The sequence below is a fragment of the Grammomys surdaster genome, unplaced genomic scaffold (genome assembly GCF_004785775.1).
Source record: "Grammomys surdaster isolate TR1022 unplaced genomic scaffold, NIH_TR_1.0 211, whole genome shotgun sequence".
NCBI classification, from domain to species: domain Eukaryota; kingdom Metazoa; phylum Chordata; class Mammalia; order Rodentia; family Muridae; genus Grammomys; species Grammomys surdaster.
The window spans coordinates 7,489,060-7,513,848 of record NW_021604656.1 but is presented as its reverse complement, the minus strand read 5'-3'; the positions used below and the strand labels follow the sequence as shown (position 1 = coordinate 7,513,848).

The 24,789-nt window shown below is 45.1% G+C and overlaps 1 protein-coding gene across 1 annotated transcript in view; it reads left to right on the top strand.

Moving 5' to 3' along the window:
• Slc28a3 (solute carrier family 28 member 3) overlaps positions 1-23,999 on the top strand; it is a 53,791-nt gene extending 29,792 nt beyond the window's left edge. The window contains exons 5-18 of the mRNA XM_028772152.1: positions 261-450; positions 2,510-2,654; positions 5,133-5,246; positions 5,936-6,013; positions 6,720-6,800; positions 8,412-8,492; positions 10,649-10,774; positions 12,548-12,678; positions 15,036-15,204; positions 15,951-16,148; positions 20,336-20,417; positions 21,157-21,255; positions 21,488-21,599; positions 23,873-23,999. Of these exons, the coding sequence (XP_028627985.1) occupies positions 261-450; positions 2,510-2,654; positions 5,133-5,246; positions 5,936-6,013; positions 6,720-6,800; positions 8,412-8,492; positions 10,649-10,774; positions 12,548-12,678; positions 15,036-15,204; positions 15,951-16,148; positions 20,336-20,417; positions 21,157-21,255; positions 21,488-21,599; positions 23,873-23,999 (1,733 nt within the window). The remainder of the gene's footprint in view (positions 1-260; positions 451-2,509; positions 2,655-5,132; positions 5,247-5,935; positions 6,014-6,719; positions 6,801-8,411; positions 8,493-10,648; positions 10,775-12,547; positions 12,679-15,035; positions 15,205-15,950; positions 16,149-20,335; positions 20,418-21,156; positions 21,256-21,487; positions 21,600-23,872) is intronic.
• Positions 24,000-24,789: the final 790 nt, after the last annotated feature.

Below are 24,789 nucleotides of genomic sequence, written 5' to 3'. Positions count from 1 at the left end.
GGGAGGGAGGGAGGGAGGGAGGGAGGAAGGAAGGAAGGAAGGAAGGAAGGAAGGAAGGAAGGAAGGAAGGAAGGAAGGAAGGGAAAGACATACACTTTGAGAGATAAGCAAAGGCTCAGCTAGAGAAGTTGGTACCCACACAAAGCACCCCTGCATCCAACTAGTGCCTGACTAACCTCCCCTTGCCCATCAGACCTAGGCTGGAAGCCCAGATCCACCGGTCTGGTGATAACAAGCATCTGAATTTGCCTCCTGGACAGGTTTCCTGGCCCTGGTGATTGCAGCCTGTGCATTAAACTTCCACAGAGCCCTTCCTCTTTTTGTGATCACCTTGGTGATCATCTTCTTCGTCATCTGGGATCACTTGATGGCCAAATATGAGCAGCGAATAGATGATTTCCTGTCTCCTGGCAGAAGGCTTCTTGACAGGCATTGGTTCTGGCTGAAATGGTAAATACCACTTTTCACCTACTGCAGGGGTGGGATGTTGGCTCCCTCCAACACTGTTCCAAAAATGTGTTCTAAAATACCATCCTGATTTATGGGATATTGATACTAGAAATAACCTCAAAAGCAATTCGTTATAATGTCTCCATTTTACAAATGAGAAATGAGACCAGAATAAGAAAATGAATCACTTAAAAATTAGTCAAGTGTCACAACTCAGGTGCTGGTAAAAGTTCAAAGACAATCTGCTCATCTGTACATCTGTGTTACAAAGACACTTAGATACTTACATATAGGACAAGAACATAGGACAACACAGTGTTTTAGTCATGCAGGGATGGCTTTAGCTCTTCTTACCTTGTCAGTGCAGGAAGATTATTATCAGTTAGTGATGTCTGTCCTGCCCCAGGTAGAGAACAGCACAGGATGCCATCTGGTTTCAGTGCTGACTTATAAAGATTGGTTCATAATTACAAGACAGCAAAGGTTGCTGACAGTGTGAGCTTGCGTTTTTCTCTAACTTTTTTCTTTTTTATATAGTTATGCATAATCTCATTAAATTCATCTGCAAAACAGAAATCATGAAGATCATATTTTATCTTGAATATGTTTTATTTTGCTTATTTATTATTAGTAGTTTGTTTATATTTTTTCAAACAGGAAATAAAGACCAAGATGAAATGATAGCTGAGTTTTGTTTTTGTTTGGGTTTTGTGTGTGTGTGTGTGTGTGTGTGTGTGTGTATTTTTGATGCACAATGGACATAAGTTTTTTTTTTGTTAAGTTAGGCCAACTGGTATCACATTATTTGCATTTATTTGTTGACTATGAATTCAATCATTTTCAGATTCAATTTTCATTTCCTCTAATTTCTGTCTGTGCCACTTGCCCCTGAAAACCCTGGTCTTGCCAGGCAGTGACAGTGTGCTCCTTTAACCTAGCACTCAAGAGGCAGAGGTAGGCAGATGTTCAAAGCCAGCCTGCACTACAAAGTAAGTTCTAGAACAGCCAGGAGTACAGAGATAAGCTCTATCTCAAAAAACAAAACCAACCAAAGAAACAAAATCCCAGATCTCTTAAAAATCCCCCTGATGCTAAAGCACACAGATTTTTGTGTAAGCAGTATATTAAAATTATGACATTTTTTCCTTCCCCACATTCAATTTTATTTAGTGGAAATATCTATCTTCTGTGTTGTACAAGAAAGTAAAAATCTTATGACTTCTCTGCTTACTCTCAGGTAATGACCCAACGACCACAAGTCTAGTTTCAGTTTGAGATGTTCCATCCATCCCTGGCTAGAGAAAACTCAACCAAATGTCCCATGTTTTCCTTTACCTGTCCTGACTCTAAACTTGCCTTAAAGCCAGTACCAAGATGAGGGCAAGGATAGCTCTGACTTGAGGAGGGGCTTCCTGTTCTTGGAACAGGGGCTGGCTCCCTGGGAACCTGATTCTTCCTTGAAGGAACCCACATCTTACAACAGCCCCAGGGCTTTTCTTTGGCCTCTCACTGTGGGCTCTCCTCTCCTTAGAGATGGCCCTATTGAGTAGTTCACAGGACTGGTTCTCTCCACTGAGAAACACAGGGTTTACCCTGGACACTTCACCCACCTTCAGTCTAGTTCATCAGAATAGTGCCAAGCACCACCACACAGCACCCCACCCACACACACTGAGCCATCAGAGCCGTGACCCAGCCTATCATGTCCACTAGACTTGAGAAGATAGAACCCACAGTCTGCTTTAACTCTGTTGAGGTTCCCCAATTATAGGAAATATATCCTCTCGTGAAGGAAATACCATCCCAAAAAAGACAGAGGAAGACTGAGGTATCTCTCAAAGATCCTTTAAACAGAGGCCAGGCATCCCTGTATAGACACCCACTCTCCTCTTGATGTTCATGTGCAACCTTGGACTTGTGAGGGTGGGAGTTGGGAGGTAAGAGGGACCACAGCTGTCCGAAGCACGGCTTCCTGGTTCTGGGGTGTGTCGGTTTTCCTTTGTTACAGTATTCAAGTTGGCACAATAAAGGACACAGTTCCCCCCTTCTGTTCTCACAGGGTAATCTGGATCTCATTGGTCCTGGCGGTTATTCTCTGGCTGGCTCTCGACACTGCCAAGCTGGGCCAACAGCACTTGGTATCCTTTGGTGGACTCATCATGTACCTTATCCTGTTATTTCTGTTTTCCAAACATCCGACCAGAGTAAGTACAGACTAGACACAGGAGGAGGGGAAGTCAAGACTTCAAAACAGTCCCTGTGAAGGAATCTAACTATGTAAAATTTCCACCTCGTGCGAGTCCTCAAGGTGCGAGGGTGCTTGTCCAGGAGCTGTTTTGTTCCTAGTGATTTCCAGTTGCACAAGTAAAACATCCCTTGTGTGCACTCGGGGTTCCATTACAAACACACAGGAAAGGTCATTCCTTTGACCCATATTCCCGGATGGTCAGTTACTAGTATTTTATACCCAGTGCTGCTCTGTTTTAGTTTTGAGACAGGAACTTATATATCCCAGGCTGGTCTCAAACTTGCTAAAGGATGACCTCGAACTTCTGATCCTCCTGCTTCCTAAGTGCTGAGATTCTAAGCAAGTGCAGTTAATGGGGTGGGGGGGGGCACTGCAGACTGACATAGGGCTTTGCACACGCTAACCAAGTCTTCCGCCGAGCTGCATCTCCAGCCCTCCTGTGTTTTCTGATAATTCCCTTTTGATTCGGGCTTTTTCATCCTCAGATTTGCCCTGTTACACTCTTGCCCCTTTGGATCAAAATTCTCTTTCCCTCCCCCCTCACCCCCTATTTTATCAGCCTACAAACCATGATGGGTATGAATTCTGAGACTGAAGCTATTATCTGCGAATCATGACAACAAGCTGTAGCAGTCCCTTCTGGCTAAGAGGGTGACCCACAGAAAAAGCATTCAACAGAGACCAACTTGACCTAATGCAACGGAAATTATTTGCCCCGCTCAGATCAACATCTCCATCCTATCAACCCTGAGTTTTTAGCCACTCATTTCTGCTCTGAGATTAAACACAGATGACAGTACCTCTCTTAGGCCTGCACTCGAGGTCATGGGCTTCCTTTATTTGTGAAACAAGAGCCCCTCAACTGAGCCAAATTTCATCCAATTCACTTATAAATTGTCAGATAAACAACCTTTGAGCACAGAAAAATCAATTTCTACCTTCCCACGTTCCAGATGGAGAAATAACCGTACACGTAACATTTGCAATATGATCAGGTGCTTTGGAGACGACTCTCTGAGTCCAGGTCACTCGTCAGGACTTTTGGGTTACATTACTTTCTCAGCTTTTCCACCAGGTTTATAAAGAGTGAGCACAGCCCTGATTGTTTTTAACATTATGGGTCTATCTAAGCGTTCTCTGAGGTCTCTCCTTGTGGTGAGTGTGTGTGGATGGTGAATGCAGAGATTTGCTGCTGCCCAAGGTACTGAGGAAGAGCGATGGCTGAGCCCCAGCCCTAAGTCAGGCATTGACAGCGTCTCCTTTAAGGCTCAGAGAGCCCCGTGGAAGAGCAGAAGGAGAACATAGAATACAACCCCTGTGTGGAGTTTACATGTATGGGGCCTGTCTAGTTTCACTTCCTGATGCTTTGATAAAATACTCTGATAAAACCAGTTTAAGGAAGAAAGGGCTCATTTGTCCATGATTCCAAGGTGTAGTCCATCGCCATGAATAAATTAAAGTGGTTGGAGCATGAATCATGGAGACATGTTATTCCCAGTCTAGAACTCAGTTCCCTTCTTCTCCACTCTTTTTTTTTTTTTTTTTTTTGGTTTTTCGAGACAGGGTTTCTCTATATAGCCCTGGCTGTCCTGGAACTCACTCTGTAGACCAGGCTGGCCTCGAATTCAGAAATCCGCCTGTCTCTGCCTCCCAAGTGCTAGGACTAAAGGCGTGTGCCACCACTGCCCGGCCCCTTCTCCACTCTTATACAGCCCCTGCATAGGGAATGGTGCCACCCGCAGTCCACAATCATCCTACTTCATGTAATAAAGATAATCCCTAACAAATGCAACAACAGGTCTAGACCTGGTCTAGATAACCCTTCATTAAGATCCAGATAGTTAGAGATATGTCAAGTTCATGACTAAAATCGATAATCACAGGGTCCTATCTCTTACTCTTGGATTATGATCAACTACTGATAAATTCTGGGAGGGGCAGAGTCCTTGTCTTCCACTGTGCACCCATTGCCAAACCCACCAGACTCCAACGGATAGCTCCAAAGACTCAGACACACAGAGGACCCTGTTGATGAAACAAAACAAGCAGAAATCTGAGAAAGAGATTTGTAAGAATAAGGAGGGTAGGCAGGGCTGGGAGGGAGATATGCAAGGGAGGGAGAGTAAGCAGAGTGATCACACACGTATGAAATTGTCAAAGAACAAATTTAGTTAATTAGAAGAAAATTCTCTGCTGCTGTCTGCTCGGGCTTCCCCAGGGACATGTAAGAATGCTCCGAGGGAGCAATGTCCCCTTGGCAGTCTATGGCCACCATTAACTTCCTAATAAGGTAACTACAATCAATAGGGGTCTGTTGCAATTTCTGAAAGCTTAGCCCCCGAGCACCCAACATCACTGTATATTTTGCTCATTTAAGCAGCATTACAGTGTTCGAGTTAGCATGATACTTTATGGTTTCCATCTTTCTCCACAGGTTTACTGGAGGCCTGTCTGTTGGGGAATTGGACTACAGTTTCTTCTTGGGCTCTTAATTCTAAGGACTAGGCCTGGATTTGTTGCTTTTGATTGGATGGGGAGACAAGTTCAGGTAAGCAGGTCAGATGGGAGCTGGTGAGCTGACAGGAAGGTCAGGAGTTCAAACTCAGCCTTGGCTACAACCTGAGGCTCATGAGACCTTGACTCAAAAACATTTTTTTCTTTGCTTTTCTTATACTTTTAATATTTGGATGTTGCCCTCGGGACATTTTAAACGTGGGTAGTTTATTTGTAATACTGTACCTTAATTTTAATCCCACGGCACAAATTAGGCTTGCTGCGTCTGTCAACTACGTTCATCCATGTAGTCAGTTAAGCTTGCCACTGCCCGCTAGCTGTGGCATCCACTGGACCACTCCTTTATCCCCCATCCCATCATCCTGCCCAAGCGGTACCACACGTCTGAGATGGCTCCCCCAAACAGAGAAAGAGCCTCTCTCTGCATCTAGTGGTAACTAGGGACATCCTCGTATAGCAACTATGGCTTATGGGAGCCAACAGCCACAGTTAGTACAAGTCAGACCGAAGTCAGAAATGGCAGGAAGTCTACCTGTAGGGGTGGTTTAAACAGAGACCCATGGCGTTCCTAACTTCCCAAGTCTGCCTAATGAGTTTGCTAGTGCTTCCCCATCTTCTTTTTGGGGCCTCAAGTTCCTTCCTGTGGCTCATGGTGGGTAACGGTGTAATGAGCTCTCTCTCTCTCTCTCTCTCTCTCTCTCTCTCTCTCTCTCTTTCTCTCAGACTTTTCTGGGGTACACTGATGCTGGAGCTATGTTTGTCTTCGGGGAAAAGTATACAGACCACTTCTTTGCATTTAAGGTAAGTCCAGACTCCTTTTCTATGCCCGTCTGTTAAAGTGAAAAGAACCCTAATGCTGAGACATTGTCTAGATGAGATCTTGCATAACTTGTCCGGGCATCTTGTCTCTGACCAGAAGGCTAGGGAATAGTGGGGAAGAGTGAGGTAGGGCAGGGCCGGACTCTGACAAGAGACCCGTAATGTCTGTTATGGATAGCCCACTTCAATGACTACATTTAATATTTTTTCTTGATTGATCTTATTTAGTGAGTATGAGTTTGTATATACGTATATACATCACACACATGCAATAGCCACAGAGGCCAAAAGAGAGCTTTAAATCTCATCAAACTGGAGGCACAGGCAATTATGAGCTGCCATGTAGGTGCTGGGGACTGACCCAGGTCCTCTGCAAGAACAGCAAGTATTCTCAACCACTGAGCCATCTCTCCAGCTCGTGACTTCCTCTAATCTTAACTACTTCCAAAGACCACCACCGATGCGTTTGAGAGATATTTAAATATCCACCACACTGACTTCTGGAGACACACTCAAACCAACGCAATAGAGTTGAAGGCTTTCCAGGGGGCAGGAGCTGGAGGACAGTCCAGTCTTTGCTTCTATAATGGTGTTCCTAGGGGCAGAAAGGAGGTGGGGGGAGGAGCTCACAGGAAGCTCACAGTACTGTTTGCACTGACCGGTGACCATGCTTGTGCCCCACCCACAGATCCTGCCCATTGTGGTTTTCTTCAGCACCGTGATGTCCATGCTTTACTATCTGGGACTGATGCAGTGGGTCATCAGAAAGGTACGAGATACAAGGTGCTCTGCGGACAATGCGGAGTCAGTTCAGGCTCAAAGTCCGAACACCTTTGATCTAGACATTCACACCACACCTGTCTCTCTCTATGAAGATTCTCCTCTACCCTGAACTAAGTCCTTAGATCCCAACCCGTGATTCTGCAAGTGTCCATAGCAAGAAGTTTACCTCAGGAACCTCCAAAGGGACTTTGATTTGCAACCCAACAGATATCTTCTTGAAACTGCAGAAGTTACTTCTGCAGTGAGGGGACAGAGGTCAGAAGCCTTCCCCAGGGAAGCTGCACTTCTCCGTAGTCACAGCTTCCTGTGGGGTACCCAAGGTCCTCCAGGCTTTGCAGGTAGTACGGAAATAGAAACAAGAAGTTGCTTCTGCTCTGGAGAGAGTTATATGGGCGTAAGATATTTTTACAAACAAGCTGGCCACATTCTTGCTGCCCCAACCATTCACTTCTCACCTTCATTGTAGCACAAGTTGGCTAGAGAGACGGCTCAGCTGCTAAGAACACTTTCTGCTCTACTTGAGTTCAGAACTCACGGCCAGTGGCTCGAAATCAGCTCCGCTGATATCCTCTTCTGGCTCTGTGGGCACCTCCATACACGTAGCCTACAGCCACACAAAAGCATACACGTGGCCTACAGCCACACAAAAGCCATAAACATGGCCTACAACCACGCAAAAGCATACATGTGGCCTACAGCCACACAAAAGCATACACATGGCCTACAGCCACACAAAAGCCATAAACATGGCCTACAACCATGCAAAAGCATACATGTGGCCTACAGCCACACAAAAGCCATATACGTGACCTACAGCCACACAAAAGCATACACGTGGTCTACAACCACACAAAAGCATAATCATACATTAATAGAAGTAAGGCAGGAGCATCAGGCAAAACACAAGCTTAGAAAGCAAAACCAGTCCCCAGATCCTCTTCAAGGGTGCCTTTCTACAACTTCTGACTGCCCTTCAGATTCCACCCCTTAAAGGTCACCACCTCCTAATTACACTGAGGCTGAGGAACAGACCTTTAATATGTAGACATTTGGGGACCACCCTAGATCTCAGCTAGTCCCACAAAGCCATCACAAAAGGGGAACCCCCCAAAACCATGCTCATTTGAATTAAGTAGGAAAAACACTATGACCATCTTAGCATTCCTGAGCAGGCAGGCTTAAGTAACCGCTCTGTGCCTTAGCTGCCTCTTCTACAATACAGGGAGCAATAGCATTTACTCCAAAGAGGCAAAAATAGACGGATTATTCAGATGTGTTGTTCATGGTCGCTGTTGGACCACAGAAAAGCTTTCTGTCAGTGGTAGCAATGATTTATTCGTTACTTTTATTTAATCTATAGAAACTCACTTCTCTTTTGCTCAAGTGTAGATACAATGATGCAGACTTAGACTCAAGTAGGAAGCCTTGGCCATCAGCTCTGTGGGCTGGATGAAGTCCCTGTAGGTTTGTCCCTATCACCATCCTGACAACAGCCATGAGAGACTCTCGTCCTAACACAGACTAGATTGTTAGCTGACCTTTAAGTCTTCGCTGTGTAAACGGTTCTCTGCTGACTTTGTCCTTTTCTTCCTTGTAGGTTGGGTGGCTAATGCTTGTCACTATGGGGTCATCTCCCATTGAGTCTGTGGTCGCTGCTGGCAACATATTTATTGGGCAAGTAAGTTTCAATAACAGAAAACAAGCAAAGCAAGACCCTTGCTGACAGGGTGCTCTCTTTCCAAAACAGGTGACGAGGTCCCTGTGGATGCGTTATCTCTTTAGGGTAGAGTGAAGAGTGTAAAATAAGAAATCCCTAGTACTGTGTGTGCATGTGTGTGCATACATGTGAGGTTATGTGTGCACATACGTGCATGTGTGCACATGTGTTCATGTGTGTATATGTGTGCATACATGTGTGTGCCTTGCATGCCTGTGTGCACATATGTGTGCATGCATGTGTGTACATGCATGAATGTGTGTGCACATGTGCATGTGTACATGTGAGCATGTGTGTGCATGTCCAGAAAACGGGGACAAGGTGGGGGAGGGAGGTTATGATAGTATGGAACTGAGTTATTCAAAACTCAGAGAAAGAACACCATTATTTTGTCAAGTCACAGGGCATCTCATAAACACATTCTCCAGAAACCTTCTCTCCATTATTGAGGCCTTTGGTCAACTCTGCAGTGGCTAGCAGCTATTCCCCTCAAATGACTGCACTGTCTTCAAGCTGCAGATAGTGAATAGGGTACCTCACATGCATCACGGCAATGCCCGTGACAATGAAGGAGACAAAGAAAAGCCACCCACTAAGAATCCTACAGGCGCCGGGCGGTGGTGGCGCACGCCTTTAATCCCAGCACTTGGGAGGCAGAGGCAGGTGGATTTCTGAGTTCAAGGCCAGCCTGGTCTACAGAGTGAGTTCCAGGACAGCCAGGACTACACAGAGAAACCCTGTCTCAAAAAAACAAAACAAAACAAAACAAACAAAACAAAAAGAATCCTACAGGCACAGACACGTGCCTCGCCCAGCCTTGTCTGGCTGCCTGCCTCTCCTGAGCCTGCAGAAACGTTTTCAGATGCTTTTCTTCTCATGATAGATAAGCTTTAGGTTACTGAGTCACTTCCCTAACCCATTGGGTGGATACATACTTTCTTGCTTGAGGTCCATGCAAGCAAAGAAATGTGACCCCTCAAAACTGGAACAGCCTTAAGGAACGTATGGGTCAGGAATGCAATGAGCCACACAACTTGAGGGACACATAGCTTCAGGGAAGATGGACTCACCCGATGAGACCACGGGGCAGTGCTGCCAGCAACGATGCCCAAAGAAAGTGGACTCAAAGCCAAACTCACACCATAGAATAATACACGACCCCAAATCCCAGGCTTACAACTGCTGGAGGCAGGCTGAGCCTTCTTAGTAATGCTGGCTCAGTAGCCTGAAGCAGTCTTTGGTGTGTACAGTGGTAATGTTCCCTTCCCTAGGAGTTGAAATTATAATAATTATAGTCATAAAATCTCTCAGGACTAATTAAGGCACCATCTCTAGATGATTGCCAGTACCTGCAGAGTAAAAGGTCTCACACACTGGGCTGCCATTCAGTCTATAAATTGAGGCTCAACACATTCAATCTCACAGAACAATTAGAAATAATGAGCAGAAAATTGTAAGATTGCACGCATGTGTCTGTGGCACTCAATCTGATAGTTAATATGCCCAAAGTGCTCTTATTATTGGTGGAGAGCCCCACATTTCATGCCGCCTGCCCTCCCTAATGAGACTCAAGCCTGTTCCACTACGCCCTGGCCACTATGAAGGAGCCTATGGCTGCCTCTCCTATTCCTTGTTCTATAGTGGGTTCTATTTCCACCAAGCATGTGTGAGTCTGTCAAAGTCAGCCTGGAAGATGCATAGTCACAGCAGTTTGGAAATCCCGTCTATAAGGCCAGACCACCAGGTGGAGTTACTCGGCTAACCCTCAGGAGAGCATTCGAAGTTCTCATAGAATCCAGCCCAGAGCTGGGTTGGGGACTGTTTGAACAACATCACACGTTACAAATTTACCCAGGACTACAAACACACACCGATCCAGAGCTCGCTTTGGTGTCTCAGTGCAGGGACCCCAAGGAGACGATGCTGGAACTAACTGGGAAGCTGTCAGAGCACAGATGGGGGCGGGACACTTTTAGAGTTTCTGATTCCAGTTGGAGACTTTGTGTTTCCAGAGGTCGGGTGTCTGCAGGACATGGTCTGAGAGTCGCATTAACAACTCCATTAGGGAACACACACTGTTAAGCATTTAAAAGGTAATGCTTGTTGTTTGTCTCCAGACAGAGTCTCCACTGTTGGTGCAGCCATATCTACCACACGTCACCAAGTCGGAACTCCACACCATCATGACAGCTGGCTTTGCCACCATTGCTGGAAGCGTACTGGGTGCATACATCTCTTTTGGGGTAAGAAGGTTTGGAATATAAGTCAAAGTCAATTCAATCTCCCGCTTCCTATTTCTGATTTCTTTTTCTTTCTTCTTGTTGACTGGAAGTAACACAGAGAACATGCTGTTCTTTTGAGCATGACAAAAGTGGCCCACTGTGGCTTTGGCATTTGAACAGAGTGACCCCAGGGAATCTGAGAGCTTTGAGTCCATATTCCCGCCACCTTCATATAATTATATCTAACCACAGCACAGTCAAGTTCCGTGACAAGGTTATTTTGCCTAAAAACTTCAATCTGTGTATGTGGAAAACCAGAACCTATATTATTGACATGAGCAAAGACGGTCCAAGCCAAGGGTCAGGAAACTATGGCTAATGAGCCAAATTTAGACTCTGCTGGGTTTTTGTGGAAGGCTTTGTTGGAAACTAGACAACCCTGTGCTTTCGTTTTGTGTGTGTTGAATAGTTCAGCCAACCAAGCTAATGCCTGACTCTTGGGAAAGGAGTTGTGATCCAGAGCAGTGGTTCTCAAACCTCATTAGGGCCACCTAGAAAGAGGCTGTTTGGGTTCATGTGAAACTTGTTAAAGGTTCTAATTTTCTGGCCCACACCCATGAGTAATTCAACAAGAATTTCATGAAATGAGACCTAACCGTCAATATTTTTGACAAACTCAAATTCTAATGCAGAGCCAGTTCTAAAAGTGGTCAGTTTATGAGGCTGGGGAATGCTGTAGCCCCCACTGTGGGGAACCTGCCCCCACTGCAGGTAGGGATGCTGTCACAGATAGCCACCTGCCCCCACTGCAGGTAGGGATGCTACCTTCATCAGTGAGCTAGGTGTGATGGGAATGGGGTGAGGACACACATAATCAGCATTCCCTAAGACAGAATCTAATCTAGGCAGTCCAACAATGGCTGTCTTACACTAAAGGGGCTATGGACGCCATAGTGGTTCGGTTCTTGGGGCTGGCTGTCTCAGCAGTCCGAATCTGATATTGAGGACCTGGAAGGTTGCTGGCAAGCAGCTGGTTTCCCGTCTACACTGGAAGCCAGATGAAGTAGGTTGTAGTACCAATGGAGAGATGCTACAGCAGCAAGATAGGTGGACTCGCCATTGAGAGTGCGGGCAAGCAGGGAGGGTGAGGGCAAGCAAGCAGAAAGCCAAGTTTGTTTCATGTTATTGTAACCGGGCTGCCACCAAAACTGAGGTCCACAGGGTGAGCCATTCTGTTTCAAACAATCTGGTCGAGAAAATCCCTCCCAGGTGCACCCTGGGCTTGGGTTTTAATTGATCCTTGGTTGCAATCAAGTTGACAACCAAGATTAACCATCACAGTAGGGAAACAAATCCAGAATAATCCAACCACAAGGGTAGGTAAGAAGTAGTGGGTAGAAATAGTTTACAGGGTAACTGGACAGTGGGTGGGTTAATGCTGTGTAAAGACAGGAAGGGTTCCAAGCTGGGAAGAGTGGGGACTATCCATCTCTGCACAAGAGCCGTGCTCTTACCTTACGTACCCACATCTGAACTGAGGATGTGACAAATGGGTTGTGGGGACCAGCTGGATGCTCAGAGAGACCGAAAGAGGGGTTGAGAAACCTTTGAAAGTTCCTACAATGCAGGATTAATTCTCATCCTGGATAATCAGATTTAGGCTTTGTGTTTCTCCCGAGGGGGGTACTCAGGTGATATGAATTCCTGTCTTGTCCTCTGGCTGGGTGCACTGGGAATGGTGTTCTTCCAAGCCTCTGGCTCAGGATCAGTCCCTTCCTTCTTCTGCTGCTGCAGGTGTCATCCACGCACTTGCTAACCGCCTCAGTCATGTCCGCGCCGGCAGCCCTGGCTGTGGCCAAACTCTTTTGGCCTGAAACAGAGAAACCCAAAATAACCCTCAAGAATGCCATGAAAATGGAAAATGGGTAGGTGTTACCTAATTAACAACCTTACAGGCCAGAATGCCAGAATCATACTTTGATTATAGGAAGAAGGCATTGCCGGTTGTGGCCTTAGAATGCATCACATTGAATTTCCCAGTGAGCTCTTAGATTTTTGCCTAGGAAACAAAACAAACTCTTCCTTTAAGACTCATGAAAGCCTTTCTTAAGAGTTCCTTTAAGAGTGCTTCTTATTGCCGGGCATTTAATCCCAGCACATGGGAGGCAGAGGCAGGCAGATTTCTGAGTCAGAGGTCAGCCTGGTCTACAGAGTGAGTTCCAGGACAGCCAGGGCTATACAGAGAAACCCTGTCTCGAAGAACCACAAAAAAAAAAAAAAAAAAAAAAGCCTGGAAAGGTGTTAAGAGCACCCACTGCTCTTCCGAGGTCCTGAGTTCAGTTCCCAGCAATCACATGGTGGCTCACAACCATCTATAATGGGATCTGATGCCCTCTTCTGGTGTGTCAGAAGAGAGTGACAATGTACTCACATACATAAATAAATGCTTTTTTTAAAAAAAAGTGCTTCTTTATAAACGCACGCACGGTTCACTGAGCCCTGCTTTAAGAGTATTGGGAAGTTCAGAATGGCTGTTTCCAAGATCCCTCATGGAATAAAAAGGCAGCTTCATTTTCTTCTGCTCTGTTAAAAAGAAATTTAAAAATTGCAGAGGGACCGCAGGAGTAAGACATGTAAGATATAAGTGTCTCACTATATCACATAATTTAACGAACACGCGTCTGAACACCAGGCCTTATTTACATGGAAATGCTCATAACTGGGAGTGGAGTGCGCAGACAGCTTGTCAAAGGGATTAGGGAAAAGGTGGACATCTGAAACCCAGAAACCTAAAATCAAAACTGCTCTGAAACCTGAAACATTTCTTAGTTCTGTCTCAATGCCACAAGCGGAAAACTCCAGGCCATTCAGCTTTGTTCTATACAGAGATTATTAAAATATTGTCTAGGGAAACAAGAGGGCCCAACAGCTGAGGTCACTCACCATACAAGCTTGGAGGCCTGCATTTGAGCCCAGGAGTCCACATAGAGGTGGGAGAAGAAAAGTTGTCCTGTGACTCCGGCACATATACCACATACACATCATGCTCGGGCACACGGGAATAGCAAATAAATGAACATTTAAAATACTGTATAAAATTGTACCTCAGGCTTTGTGTATTAGGCACATATGAAATATCAGTTAATATCACTGTTATATTTTAATCTTTACCCCTCCTCCCACAAGACTTATTGTTATGGTTTATGCAACCATTCCAAACACCAAATTAAGAAACACTTTTGGTTTAGATAGTTGGGATGGGAACAGAGGGCACCCTGAAGGTTCCACCTACAGAGTCAGAAACCGTGAAGATTTGCTTGGTGTCAGGTATGTTATGTAAGGATGCAACTGTGTAGGGAAACAGTAAAGAAATGGGGGCGGGGTTAGATAGATTTTAGGGATAGACCCCTCAGATGAAAAGGGTTCACAAGAGATCAGAGAAGAGCACACAGTGGGATTCAGTCTTCAATGAAGTGGCATTGATATAGGCTTCCTTTCAACTAGTCAGTAGTGCCTGGAAATTTTGTCAACGATCCCTGGTAGGTAGCTACTTTTGATAAATAGTTTTTAAATGTATACAATTTTGTCATTTCTTGTTTGTTTTTTTATTATAAATATACCCAATGGATTAGAGGTAGGAATGGATGCTTAGCACATGGAGCCCAGGATGTAACCTCCACCAAGAGAAAGGTACTATAGCAGTGGGCTTCCATATCCCCACAGCTAAGCATCAACGATCATAAGCCCATCAAATTCTGAGGCTGTAAGAGGCTGAGTACTTTGACCAAGGCATGTGCCTGAGGGTTCACCTCTTACTGGGCAATTATGATTAGGCCACTGCTGTGCCATAGATCGGGAGATACTGTCTTAGTCAGGGTCTGACTGCTGTGAGCAGACACCATGACCAAGGCAACTCTTATAAGGACAACATTTCATTGTGGCTGCTTACAGGATCAGAGACAATCTAATATCATCAAGGCAGGAGCATGGCAGCGTCCAGGCTGGCATGGTGCAGGAGGAGCTGAGAGTTCTACATCTTCATCTGAATGCTGCTAATGGAAGCGTTCAGGCAGCTAGGACTAGGATATTAAAACCCACTCCACAAGGACACACCCACTCCAGCAAGGCCACACCTACTCCAACAAGGTCACACCCACTCTATCAAGGCCACACCCACTCCATCAAGGCTACACCTTCAAATAGTGCCACTCCCTGGGCTGAGCATATGCAAACCACCACAGATACTCCCTGGTAATTGTACAATTCCCATTTTTTGATGAAGTGATTCACGGAATCTCCTGGAGGCAGCCACGCAGGGCGCATCCTCGTCCATACCCCTGGTGGCAAACATCGCTGTGAATCTGATCGCTTTCCTGGCCTTGCTCTCCTTTGTGAACTCTGCCCTGTCTTGGTTTGGAAGCATGTTCGACTACCCAGAGCTGAGTTTTGAGGTTTGATTCTTCCTTGTTTTGTTTCTGACGACCTTTGTTTATAAATAAGTTTAGAAGCCAAACATGGTGGCTCATGTTTTTAACCCCATCACTTAAGAGGCTGAGATAGGATTGCCATGAGCTCAAGGCCATCACAGGCTACAGAGTGAGCCTTTCTTAGTCAGCTATATTGTGCTCTCTCATACGGCATCTAAATCGCCACCCCACTCCTGTCCTGTCTTCTGTCACCCTCCCCTTCCCCCTAGAGCAATCATTCTTTCCTGACCTCGTCCCAAAAATATAAGCTACTTCCAATGACCCAATCCCAACCCAGTACCTGCTCTACTCTGCGTCCTGTGCTATAACAGAACACTGGATGGGGAAGCTTATAACGATAAAAGGTGTATTTAACTTTGCATCATAGACAAGAGAAAAGGGCACATTCAAAATGAAAGGGGGGACCGAGCCGCTGACCTTCTTTAAATACTCTCTCAAATTAGTTGATTCCATGGAATAAAGCAATATCACATGAAAGGCACTCGTAGATTTTAAGAGTCATGTATCTTTTGACATCACTACATGGAAATCAAGCCTTAACACCAATCTGTTGAGGACCAGCTGTACGCCCCTGATACATCAAGATGGGCAACTGAACGTAACAGGTTCCCTGCGCCCAGAAGAGCAGGAACAACCCTGTCACTGAGGGGCTGTGGCAGAATTCAAGGCAATCATGGTTTAATGAATGTCACCACCTCTGTCCCTTGCAGCTCATCTGTTCCTACATCTTCATGCCCTTCTCTTTCATGATGGGAGTCGACTGGCAAGACAGCTTCATGGTTGCCAAACTCATAGGTTACAAGACATTCTTCAATGAATTTGTGGCTTATGACCACCTCTCAAAATTAATCAACTTGAGGAAAGCGGCTGGACCCAAATTTGTGAATGGCGTGCAGCAATATATGTCAGTACGTATAGTTCTTTATGTCTATATTCCGTATGTCATATAATTCTTCATCAGATAGATACACTGTGACAATATGTGTCAGTATGTATAATTCTTTATATCTATATTCTGTATGTCATATAATTCTTATCACATAGATACATTGTGACAATGTATGTTAGTGTGTATAATTCTTCATGTCTATATTCTATATGGTGGTAGGTGTAATTCTTGTCACATAGATACACTGTGACTTGTTCTTCTGTCTGTTTGGAACTTGAGTGAGGCAGGACAGAACAATCGAAACACTTGCTCTTGTAGAACTCCTGATGAGCACAGCATATTCTTCAGTCACATGATCTTGACTATGTGATATTTGTGTGGAGAAAGAGAGAAAGGGAGGAGAGAGTGAGAGAATCTTAAAAACTCAAGTAGATACAGACCTAGGGTCATGTGGGCTAGGACATCAGTGCACAAAGATTTATCAGATCCTTTTGTGCCTAAGGCAACAGCACAGAGGCCATCACAGGCCCTGTGCTAGTCACCCAAGATAAGCACTTTAAGATGAGGAAGGTTTATCTGAGCTCATGATTTCAGCTCATGATCCACTGGCCTTGTTGCTTCCTGTACAAACCAGTTCATCAAGGTGGATGCATGTAGCAGAGTAAGACTATTCACCACAGAACAGCTGGGAAGTAGAAAGAAAGAGGAGGGAACAAAGTCCCAATGTCCCCCCTCAAGGGTGGACAATTTCCTGGGCTTGACTTCCTGTCCTAGCTTACTTCCTTGTTGCTATGATAAACACTATGGTCAAAAGCAACTTGAGAAAGAAAAAGTTTATTTCAGTTTATACTTAGAGAGAAGTTCATCACTGAGAAGCCAAGGGAAGGAACACAGAGACAGACCAGGGAGGAACATGGTTTACCAGCTTGCTCACAGGCTCATACTCAGCTACCATTTTTTATACAGCCCAGGCTCACCTGCGTAGGAATGGTACTGCCCACAGTGGGCTGAGCCTCCCTACATCAATCAACAATAAAGAAAATAAATGTGGTGCAAGCCAACTGATGTAGACAGTTCTTCAGTTGAGGGTCTGCCTTCCCAGGTAAGGATGTATCAAGTTGAAAAGATTAGCTGTCACACCTCCTGTAGATTCTGTCACCTCCCACCATCTATACAGAGGTCTTTGGAGGACATTCAGGGACCAGATATGGCAGGTTTTACCTTCTTGGAGCCAACAGCTGATCACGAAGGTCTCCTCAAGCATCATGAGCTCTAAGAAACTGACTGCATGTCACTCTGAACCTCTTCATCCTCAAAAGATAACGGGACACAATTGCTACTGTGTAAGGGAGAGGAAGATGAAATGCATATGTCTGTGATCGGAAGCCTTGGGGCAGTCACCCTGTAATCATTCACAGAGGCATTCATGTCTCCTTAGGCTTTGATGGACTGAAGAACTTAACTTGGGTGAAGGCATATTTGTAGCTGAATCTCCAATTCATCTCCCTCTAAAGATCAGAACTGTCTCATAAAGAAACTCAGAAACGGACATCTCTAACCATCCCTGTCCCTCTCTGAAATGACCCATTTGGAGTTAATGTCCCCGGCTTTGAAGTACATTGCCCAGTACTGAGATACTCACCCCAGAGGTCACCACTGACCTCCTGGACTCCCAAAGACCAAACATATGGATATTATAAGTGAGGTCACCTCCCCGAGAGAATCTGTACATGAACAGTTTTGTGGTCAGAAGGCGATGCACCCCACACATCTGCTAGGAATAGACCTTGTGGATTTTTTGCTCTCACGGTTCATCTTTCAGGAAACGTAACAGTGGGACTTGGCCAGCTATCTTTATTGTTTGGATGCCACCTAAACCAGTTTGTTTCCCTGCCCAAAGCAAACAATAGGCTAAATTAACTGACATGTTTTCTGCTTCCCCATCGCCAGGAGAAAGTGCACTTTTGTTAATGAGTGAAGCAAGCTGCCAGTTCTGGCAGTACTAACTGGTTCTCTGAAAAGCCTGTTGGGAAGGAAGAGCCCCGACTGTAGAGATGATTTCGTTTGGGAGGGAGCCCAGCTGAAGGCAGGCACACAGGGTGCATGTGGAAACAACCCAGCTGCCTTTGCTATTGTTGAGTCGCAGGAGGAAAAGCAAGTTACTCCAAATTTTCGAGCATCTTGGCTCACACACAGGAGACCATCATCTTCCTAGCTCAGCCTGTCGTGTTCCACTGGACAATCACTTACACTGAGGGCAAAAGAAAGTGGCGTCGTCCCAGCCTCCTTTTCTACTCCTGATAGAACCGTACACAGCCATGACTGCACACATCTCCCCCCAGCCCCCGTGTCCCTGTCAGGTCATAACCTAGTGCGCTGTGCCCGTTGAAGTGTCAGGTGTCTCCTATGGAGTGTGGGTTGAGTGCTACATCATTTCTGGTATGTCCAGGGGCCTCTCAGGATGAGGGTCAGTCTGGAAACCCACTGTTTTATACAATGTGGGGTAACTCAGAGCAGCCTTCAGTCTGACCTCAGCCATACCTTTGCCAGACTGGATGTGCCCACTGAATCTGCAGAAACTTCTGGACTCAATCCTTCACCCCAAGCAACACTTCTCAGGCTGTGCCCCCTTAAGGGTAGCCCCCCATAAATAGGAGCAGAGCCTTTCGTCCACACACTCCCGTCCCCTAACTCACTGTCTTCCCATTGTCTTAGAAAGGACACCCACTCTTTTTTTTTTTAATTTTTTTTAAAGATTTATTTGTTTTACATATATGAATACACTGTAGCTGTCTTCAGACACACCAGAAGGGACATCAAATCCCATTACAGATGGTTGTGAGCCACCATGTGGTTGCTGGGAATTGAACTCAAGACCTTTGGAAGAGCAGTCAGTGCTCTTAACCACTGAGCCATCTCTCCAGTCCAGGACACCCACTCTTACATTTGCAAATGAGCACCCTCACATTCTCATGGATTGTCTCAGCTGAAGAACAAAGGCAGGCACACTGGATGGCCCTAATTGCCAGAAAGTTCGGTTGACAGCCCAGAGCTTCCTGTTGACTGATATAATTAACTTCCCTCATGGGCCTTAAAAGACAATACCCTCTGACCTCCCCTACATCCCCCCCACCCCCTGCAAAGACCTATAGGCAACTAATGATCATTTTTTCCCACTGTAGATGTATTAATCAATTTTCATTTTTGTTACAAAGTCCGTGAGATAAATCAAAGGTTCGCGTGGAACCGTCATGGAGGGTTTGCCACGGCAGCTTTTAGGCAAACGGTGTTGACTCAGCTGGTTCACCAGGAATGTGTGTCATTCACAATGGCAATGCATAAGCACCCCAGATGCTTTACATCCTGGACAGACTAGTATATATCGCATACAGTCAGTTCTCTTTTTATTTTAGTTTTTTCGTTAACTGAAAAAAATACCTAAAATAAATCAACTTAGAAAGATTTATTTTGGCTCTCTGTGTAGCGGTTGGCACTTCCTTGGTGGTAAGTGTTGAGCATCTTTCCATATTCTTATTGCCCACTTGTATACCTTTCATAGCAATGTATCTAAAACTCGGGCAGTTGTTTAGTTGTTGAATTATAGCAGCTCTTTATATATGCTAAGTAAGTCCTTTGGCAGACAAACATCATGTAAGTACTTGCTGGGGCCAACTTCTTACCTTCAGCAACTAGTGCTATGCTTGGTATAATACAGCAGGTGATCAAGTCACTTGCAATATTAGAAGTCATTAACGAGGGGCTGGAGAGATGGCTCAGTGGTTAAGAGCACTGGCTGCACTTCCAGAGGTCCTGAGTTCAAATCCCAGCAACCACATGGTGGCTCACAACCATCTGTAATGAGATCTGATGCCCTCTTCTGGTGTGTCTGAAGACAGCTACAGTGTATTCATATATAATAAATAAATCTTAAAAAAAAAAAAAAAGAAGTCATTAACGAGCAGGAAGTAGTATTTTTCAATGTCAAGGTACTGACTCCTAGTCTGTTGTGAAGTGTTCCTTAAACATACGTCCCTCTTTCTGATGCCCCTCAAATTCTAAGAGCATGGGGAATCACCAATGGTTATTTGATAGTCGACTATTTGATTCATTGACATAATTCTGTAGCCAGTGAAGGCTGGTTGGGATGTTGGATTTCTGAAGATGGGTCAGATCGTGTACAGATTGGTGTTTTATGCTTGCTTACAGATTCGCTCTGAGACCATTGCAACTTACGCCCTCTGCGGTTTTGCCAATTTTGGTTCCCTAGGAATAGTGATCGGCGGACTTAGTAAGTGAAAAGGACATTCCTCGACCCCAGAAGTGACTTTTGCAAGTCCCTCCTGCTCTAATGCTGTGTCAGGGAAAATGGCTCCTCTACAGGAGTTGAGTCCTCTAGGGTCCATGTTTTATCCCTGCTCTGGAATGCAGTTTTCCCATGGACACTCAAGAACTCAGATCAAATATGTACAAGCATACACTTCTCCAATGATAATGTCAGTCATTTGTTACCAGTGCCCATAGAATTATAACAATCATCTGAAGGGGAAGTCTAGGACCCATATAAGTTCACTGTAGAAGATGTCACCATTGATTATTGATGTCTGTCTTGGGTATAGACATAGATGTGGGAAGCTAATTTAGACACCATCTTACTGATTGATTCTTCCCAGTAACCCATTGGCTTTGCTGTGTTCTCAGTGTTCTTCAGGTCCCTTTATGTTTATGTTTATGTTTATGTTTTGACTTGTCTCTTCTCAATTGACCAGAGTGCTGTCATCGATTATTGATGTCTGCCTTGGGTGTAGACATAGATGGGGGAAGCTAATTTAAACATCATCTCGTTGATTGATTCTTCCCAGTAACCCATTGGCTTTGCTGTGTTCTCAGTGTTCTGTGGGTCCTTTCGGTTTATCTTTTAGCTTGTCTCTTCTCAATTGACCAAAGAATTTCAGTCACCAAAGAATTATCAGAAGCTACAGATTCGGGTCTCTAACCAACCTAATCTCAAATGCCTCTTTCTCCTCCAGCATCCATAGCTCCATCCAGAAAGCAAGACATTGCCTCCGGAGCCATGAGAGCCCTGATCGCTGGCACCATTGCCTGCTTCATGACAGCCTGCATCGCAGGTATGTCATCCATCCCTCCTGTCCCGGGTGCCCACAGGATGGAAGCGTTCGGGGAGACGTGCTTCCAGGCTGCATGTGTAACATATGCTGCAGCAGAAAGCTGAGAGTCAGAGCCAGGCTCAGCACGCTGTGGAGCAAGATGTGTGGGATGGGATAGAGAGGCTGAGAACAGAAGGGGAGATCTGGGATCTCGTTAAATTGTGACAACAAATGGCACTCTGTTCCTTTCCAGGCATCCTCTCTGACACCCCGGTAGATATCAACTGCCATCACGTTCTAGAGAGCGGCAAAATACTCAGCAACACAACCGAGGTGGTGTCCTGTTGCCAAAATCTGTTCAACAGGTAGTCTTACGGTCTCTTCGTAATGATCAGATCTAACTGTTGTGTGCTTTTCCTGGGGGAGATGGGAACAAATATCTGTTTACCCCAGATAGGGAGCCAACAGTTCCTTACAGCCCTGCTTGGTGAGCCAGTGAGACTACTGAGTTTCCTTATAGAAATGTGGGTATTCCTCAAAATGTGTGTATCAGTGAAAAAAATCTCACAACACTGATGACTTGCTGAAGATGAGTCATAGAGTCCCTTCTATCTGCCGAATATTCTAGATCCTTCCAAGGTCACATGCAGTTGAGAGGTAGAACGCAGTAGGTGTAATCCCAGGGTAAGGCCTCTCGACCTTCCTCACCCATCTTCTTCTTGTAGAGAATGCTAATTACTCCCTTACCATTGCCATATAGGCCTGGCTCTCATGGTATTAGTTCATTTATTTGGTTGCCATGACTACTGGGACAAGCCTACCTCTGCTCCATGATGGTGAGCAGACAGGCAGATAGCGTGGTCATGTTGTATTTGGAGCAAACAGCCATAGTACAATCCCAGCATGAAGACCACACCCATTTGTTTTCAATACCCCCTTAACTGTTCGTCATGTGAGAAAACTCATGGTATTTCTTTTTTCTTTTCTTTTTTTTTTTTTTTTTTTTCGAGACAGGGTTTCTCTGTGTAGCCCTGGCTGTCCTGGAACTCACTCTGTAGACCAGGCTGGCCTCGAACTCAGAAATCCGCCTGTCTCTGCCTCCCAAGTGCTGGGGTTAAAGGCGTGCGCCACCACCACCCGGCTTACTCATGGTATTTCTAACAACCTCGCATCTTAACTTTTCAGATATTACTAGATAACTAGAAACTAAAACACTTTCCTAGGCTGTTCATGAGTCGTCCTAAATTACTGCTGCTAGACCCTTGCTCTGGGCTCACCTCAGATCCCCGGTCCTGGTAACCTCTGTGAGATATGCAGCGTAATATTACAGAGTGAAGCAGCCTCAAGAGACAAAAGTGGACCATGTAAAAACCTACATTTTTAGAGAAGCTTTGTATTTGTGCTATTGTTTAGAAGTCCTTTCCTGGGGAGTGTTTTCCTGTCCAGGTGATTGGCAGGTCTGTTTAAATCCAGGACAATGCTTTGTTCTTCACAGAAAGCCTTTAACAGATAAAGATGTTAGGGTTTTCTGGGCAGTTTACAATGTCCCATCTCTACCCAGGGGCAGGGAGAGGACTCAGATCCCAGTCAAGACCACACTTGTAACACAGCAGACAAAACTGAAGAAAGAAAAGAAAAACCAATTTGTAAACACAGCCATGCTTCCCTAGGAGTTGCCTTCTGTCTGTCCGTCTGTCTATCTGTTGGCAGATAGCAGCAGACCCTGCTGCCCCAGCCTGCAGACCTGTCTGATCTGTAACTTCCCTTTCATACAGCATGTTCAAACATAGGCCACTGTAGTTGTGATAGGTCATCTTCCATTGCCTGTCACTAATTTTCACCTGCAAAATTGGCTTGTTCTGTGGCAAAGGAGGTAGGGTAGAGACTGATTTTGTGGGAACAGACTCGATGACCTCACAGCAGTTGTTTTTTGTTTTGCTGCTGCTGCTGCTGCTGTTGTTGTTGTTTTGTTTTGTTTTGTTTTTAACTGTATCATTTTTCAAAGAGTCAAGGTGTCCCTGTCAGCATGGCAGACGGCAAGGGTGGGTAAGAGGCTGGGCTACCGGTGATCCCTGACGCCGTCTCCACCCTCTAGTTTCTATCTGAAAAACCAGTGCCCTCACGCCACCTGTTCTTATTCATGTACAAGTTCATATTTTTTGAGATTTTGGGTTTGTTTTATTAAGTATGTATAAGCATGTATTTCTGTGCACTCAGTACATGCAGTCCCCATAGAGGTCAGAAGAGGGTGCCAGATCCCCCAGGATTGGAGTTATAAACAGTTGTGAGCTGCTCTGTGGGTCAAGGGAATTGAACCTGGGTCCTCTAGGACAGCCAGTGCTCTTAACTGCTTAGCCATCTCTTCAGCAGGTGTACAAGTGCTTTTTCGGTTTTGTTTTGTAAGAATTAGTTCTACCCTATCATTGCTATTCTGAAAGGAATAGGGGACATCCTCAAGGCCACCCAGAATTTGAGAACCAAAAACTAACCCTCAGAAGTCTCTATCTTAAACCCACCTATCTAGACCAGGAACAAGGGAATCAGCTTCCTGTCCTGTATCATTTCCAGTGCACCCTTGTCTACTCCCCTCCTGCTCCTTTCTAAGGCCCAGCTAATGAGTTCCTTCTGCCTCCACCAGCACTGTTGCCAAGGGACCAAATGATGTCATCCCAGGAGGAAACTTCAGTCTCTCTGCTTTGAAGAGCTGCTGCAACCTGCTGAAACCATCAACACTGAACTGCAATTGGATCCTTAATATACCGTGATCTCAGCCATATATCCAGTGGGATTGTGCAGGTGGATGCTGGATTTCCTGCTCTGGAGGAGATAGATAACCCCGTCGGACTCAGACTTAATGGCAAAGGAGGAACAAAGTCAGGAGTGAATTCTCCTGAGCTTCGGTGTCTCCCTTCTCCTTTCTCTCCTCAGCCCACTCTTTCTCCATGGAGAACTCCTAGGATAATGTCTCAAGCTGAGGTGTGATCCTAAGCACCAACAATATTTTCTGACTTTATATTTTCAAGGCATTTCATGAAAAAATATATGTGTATGTATATACACACATTTATACATACATATGTCTGAATATATATACACACATATATACACACATACATACACACATATATAATCATATATATATATTCATACCATATATATTCATACATATACATGTACCATATATATGGTAGTTCCCAGCAACTGGGCCAGATAGATGGATGGATAGATAGATAGACAGACAGACAGACAGACAGACAGATAGATAGATAGATTGTGTGTGTGTGTGTGTGTGTGTGTGTGTGCACATGTGTGTGTGGTAGTTCCCAATAGTTGGGCTCAGCTGTCCCATCTTATGGTGTTCCAAGTATACCAGAGCAGTGTGATTTAAACACATCTCAGGCAAGGTCATCCTACCCTCACTCAAGGTCATCTGAAATACCTTCAACTTGAATCTCATGTGAATGAGGGCTATTCTGCAATGACCCATTCGTTGGCTACCCTCCAGAAGTTTCTCATCAATCAAGAGTCCTTTGGAAAAGCACACAGACCATGCGA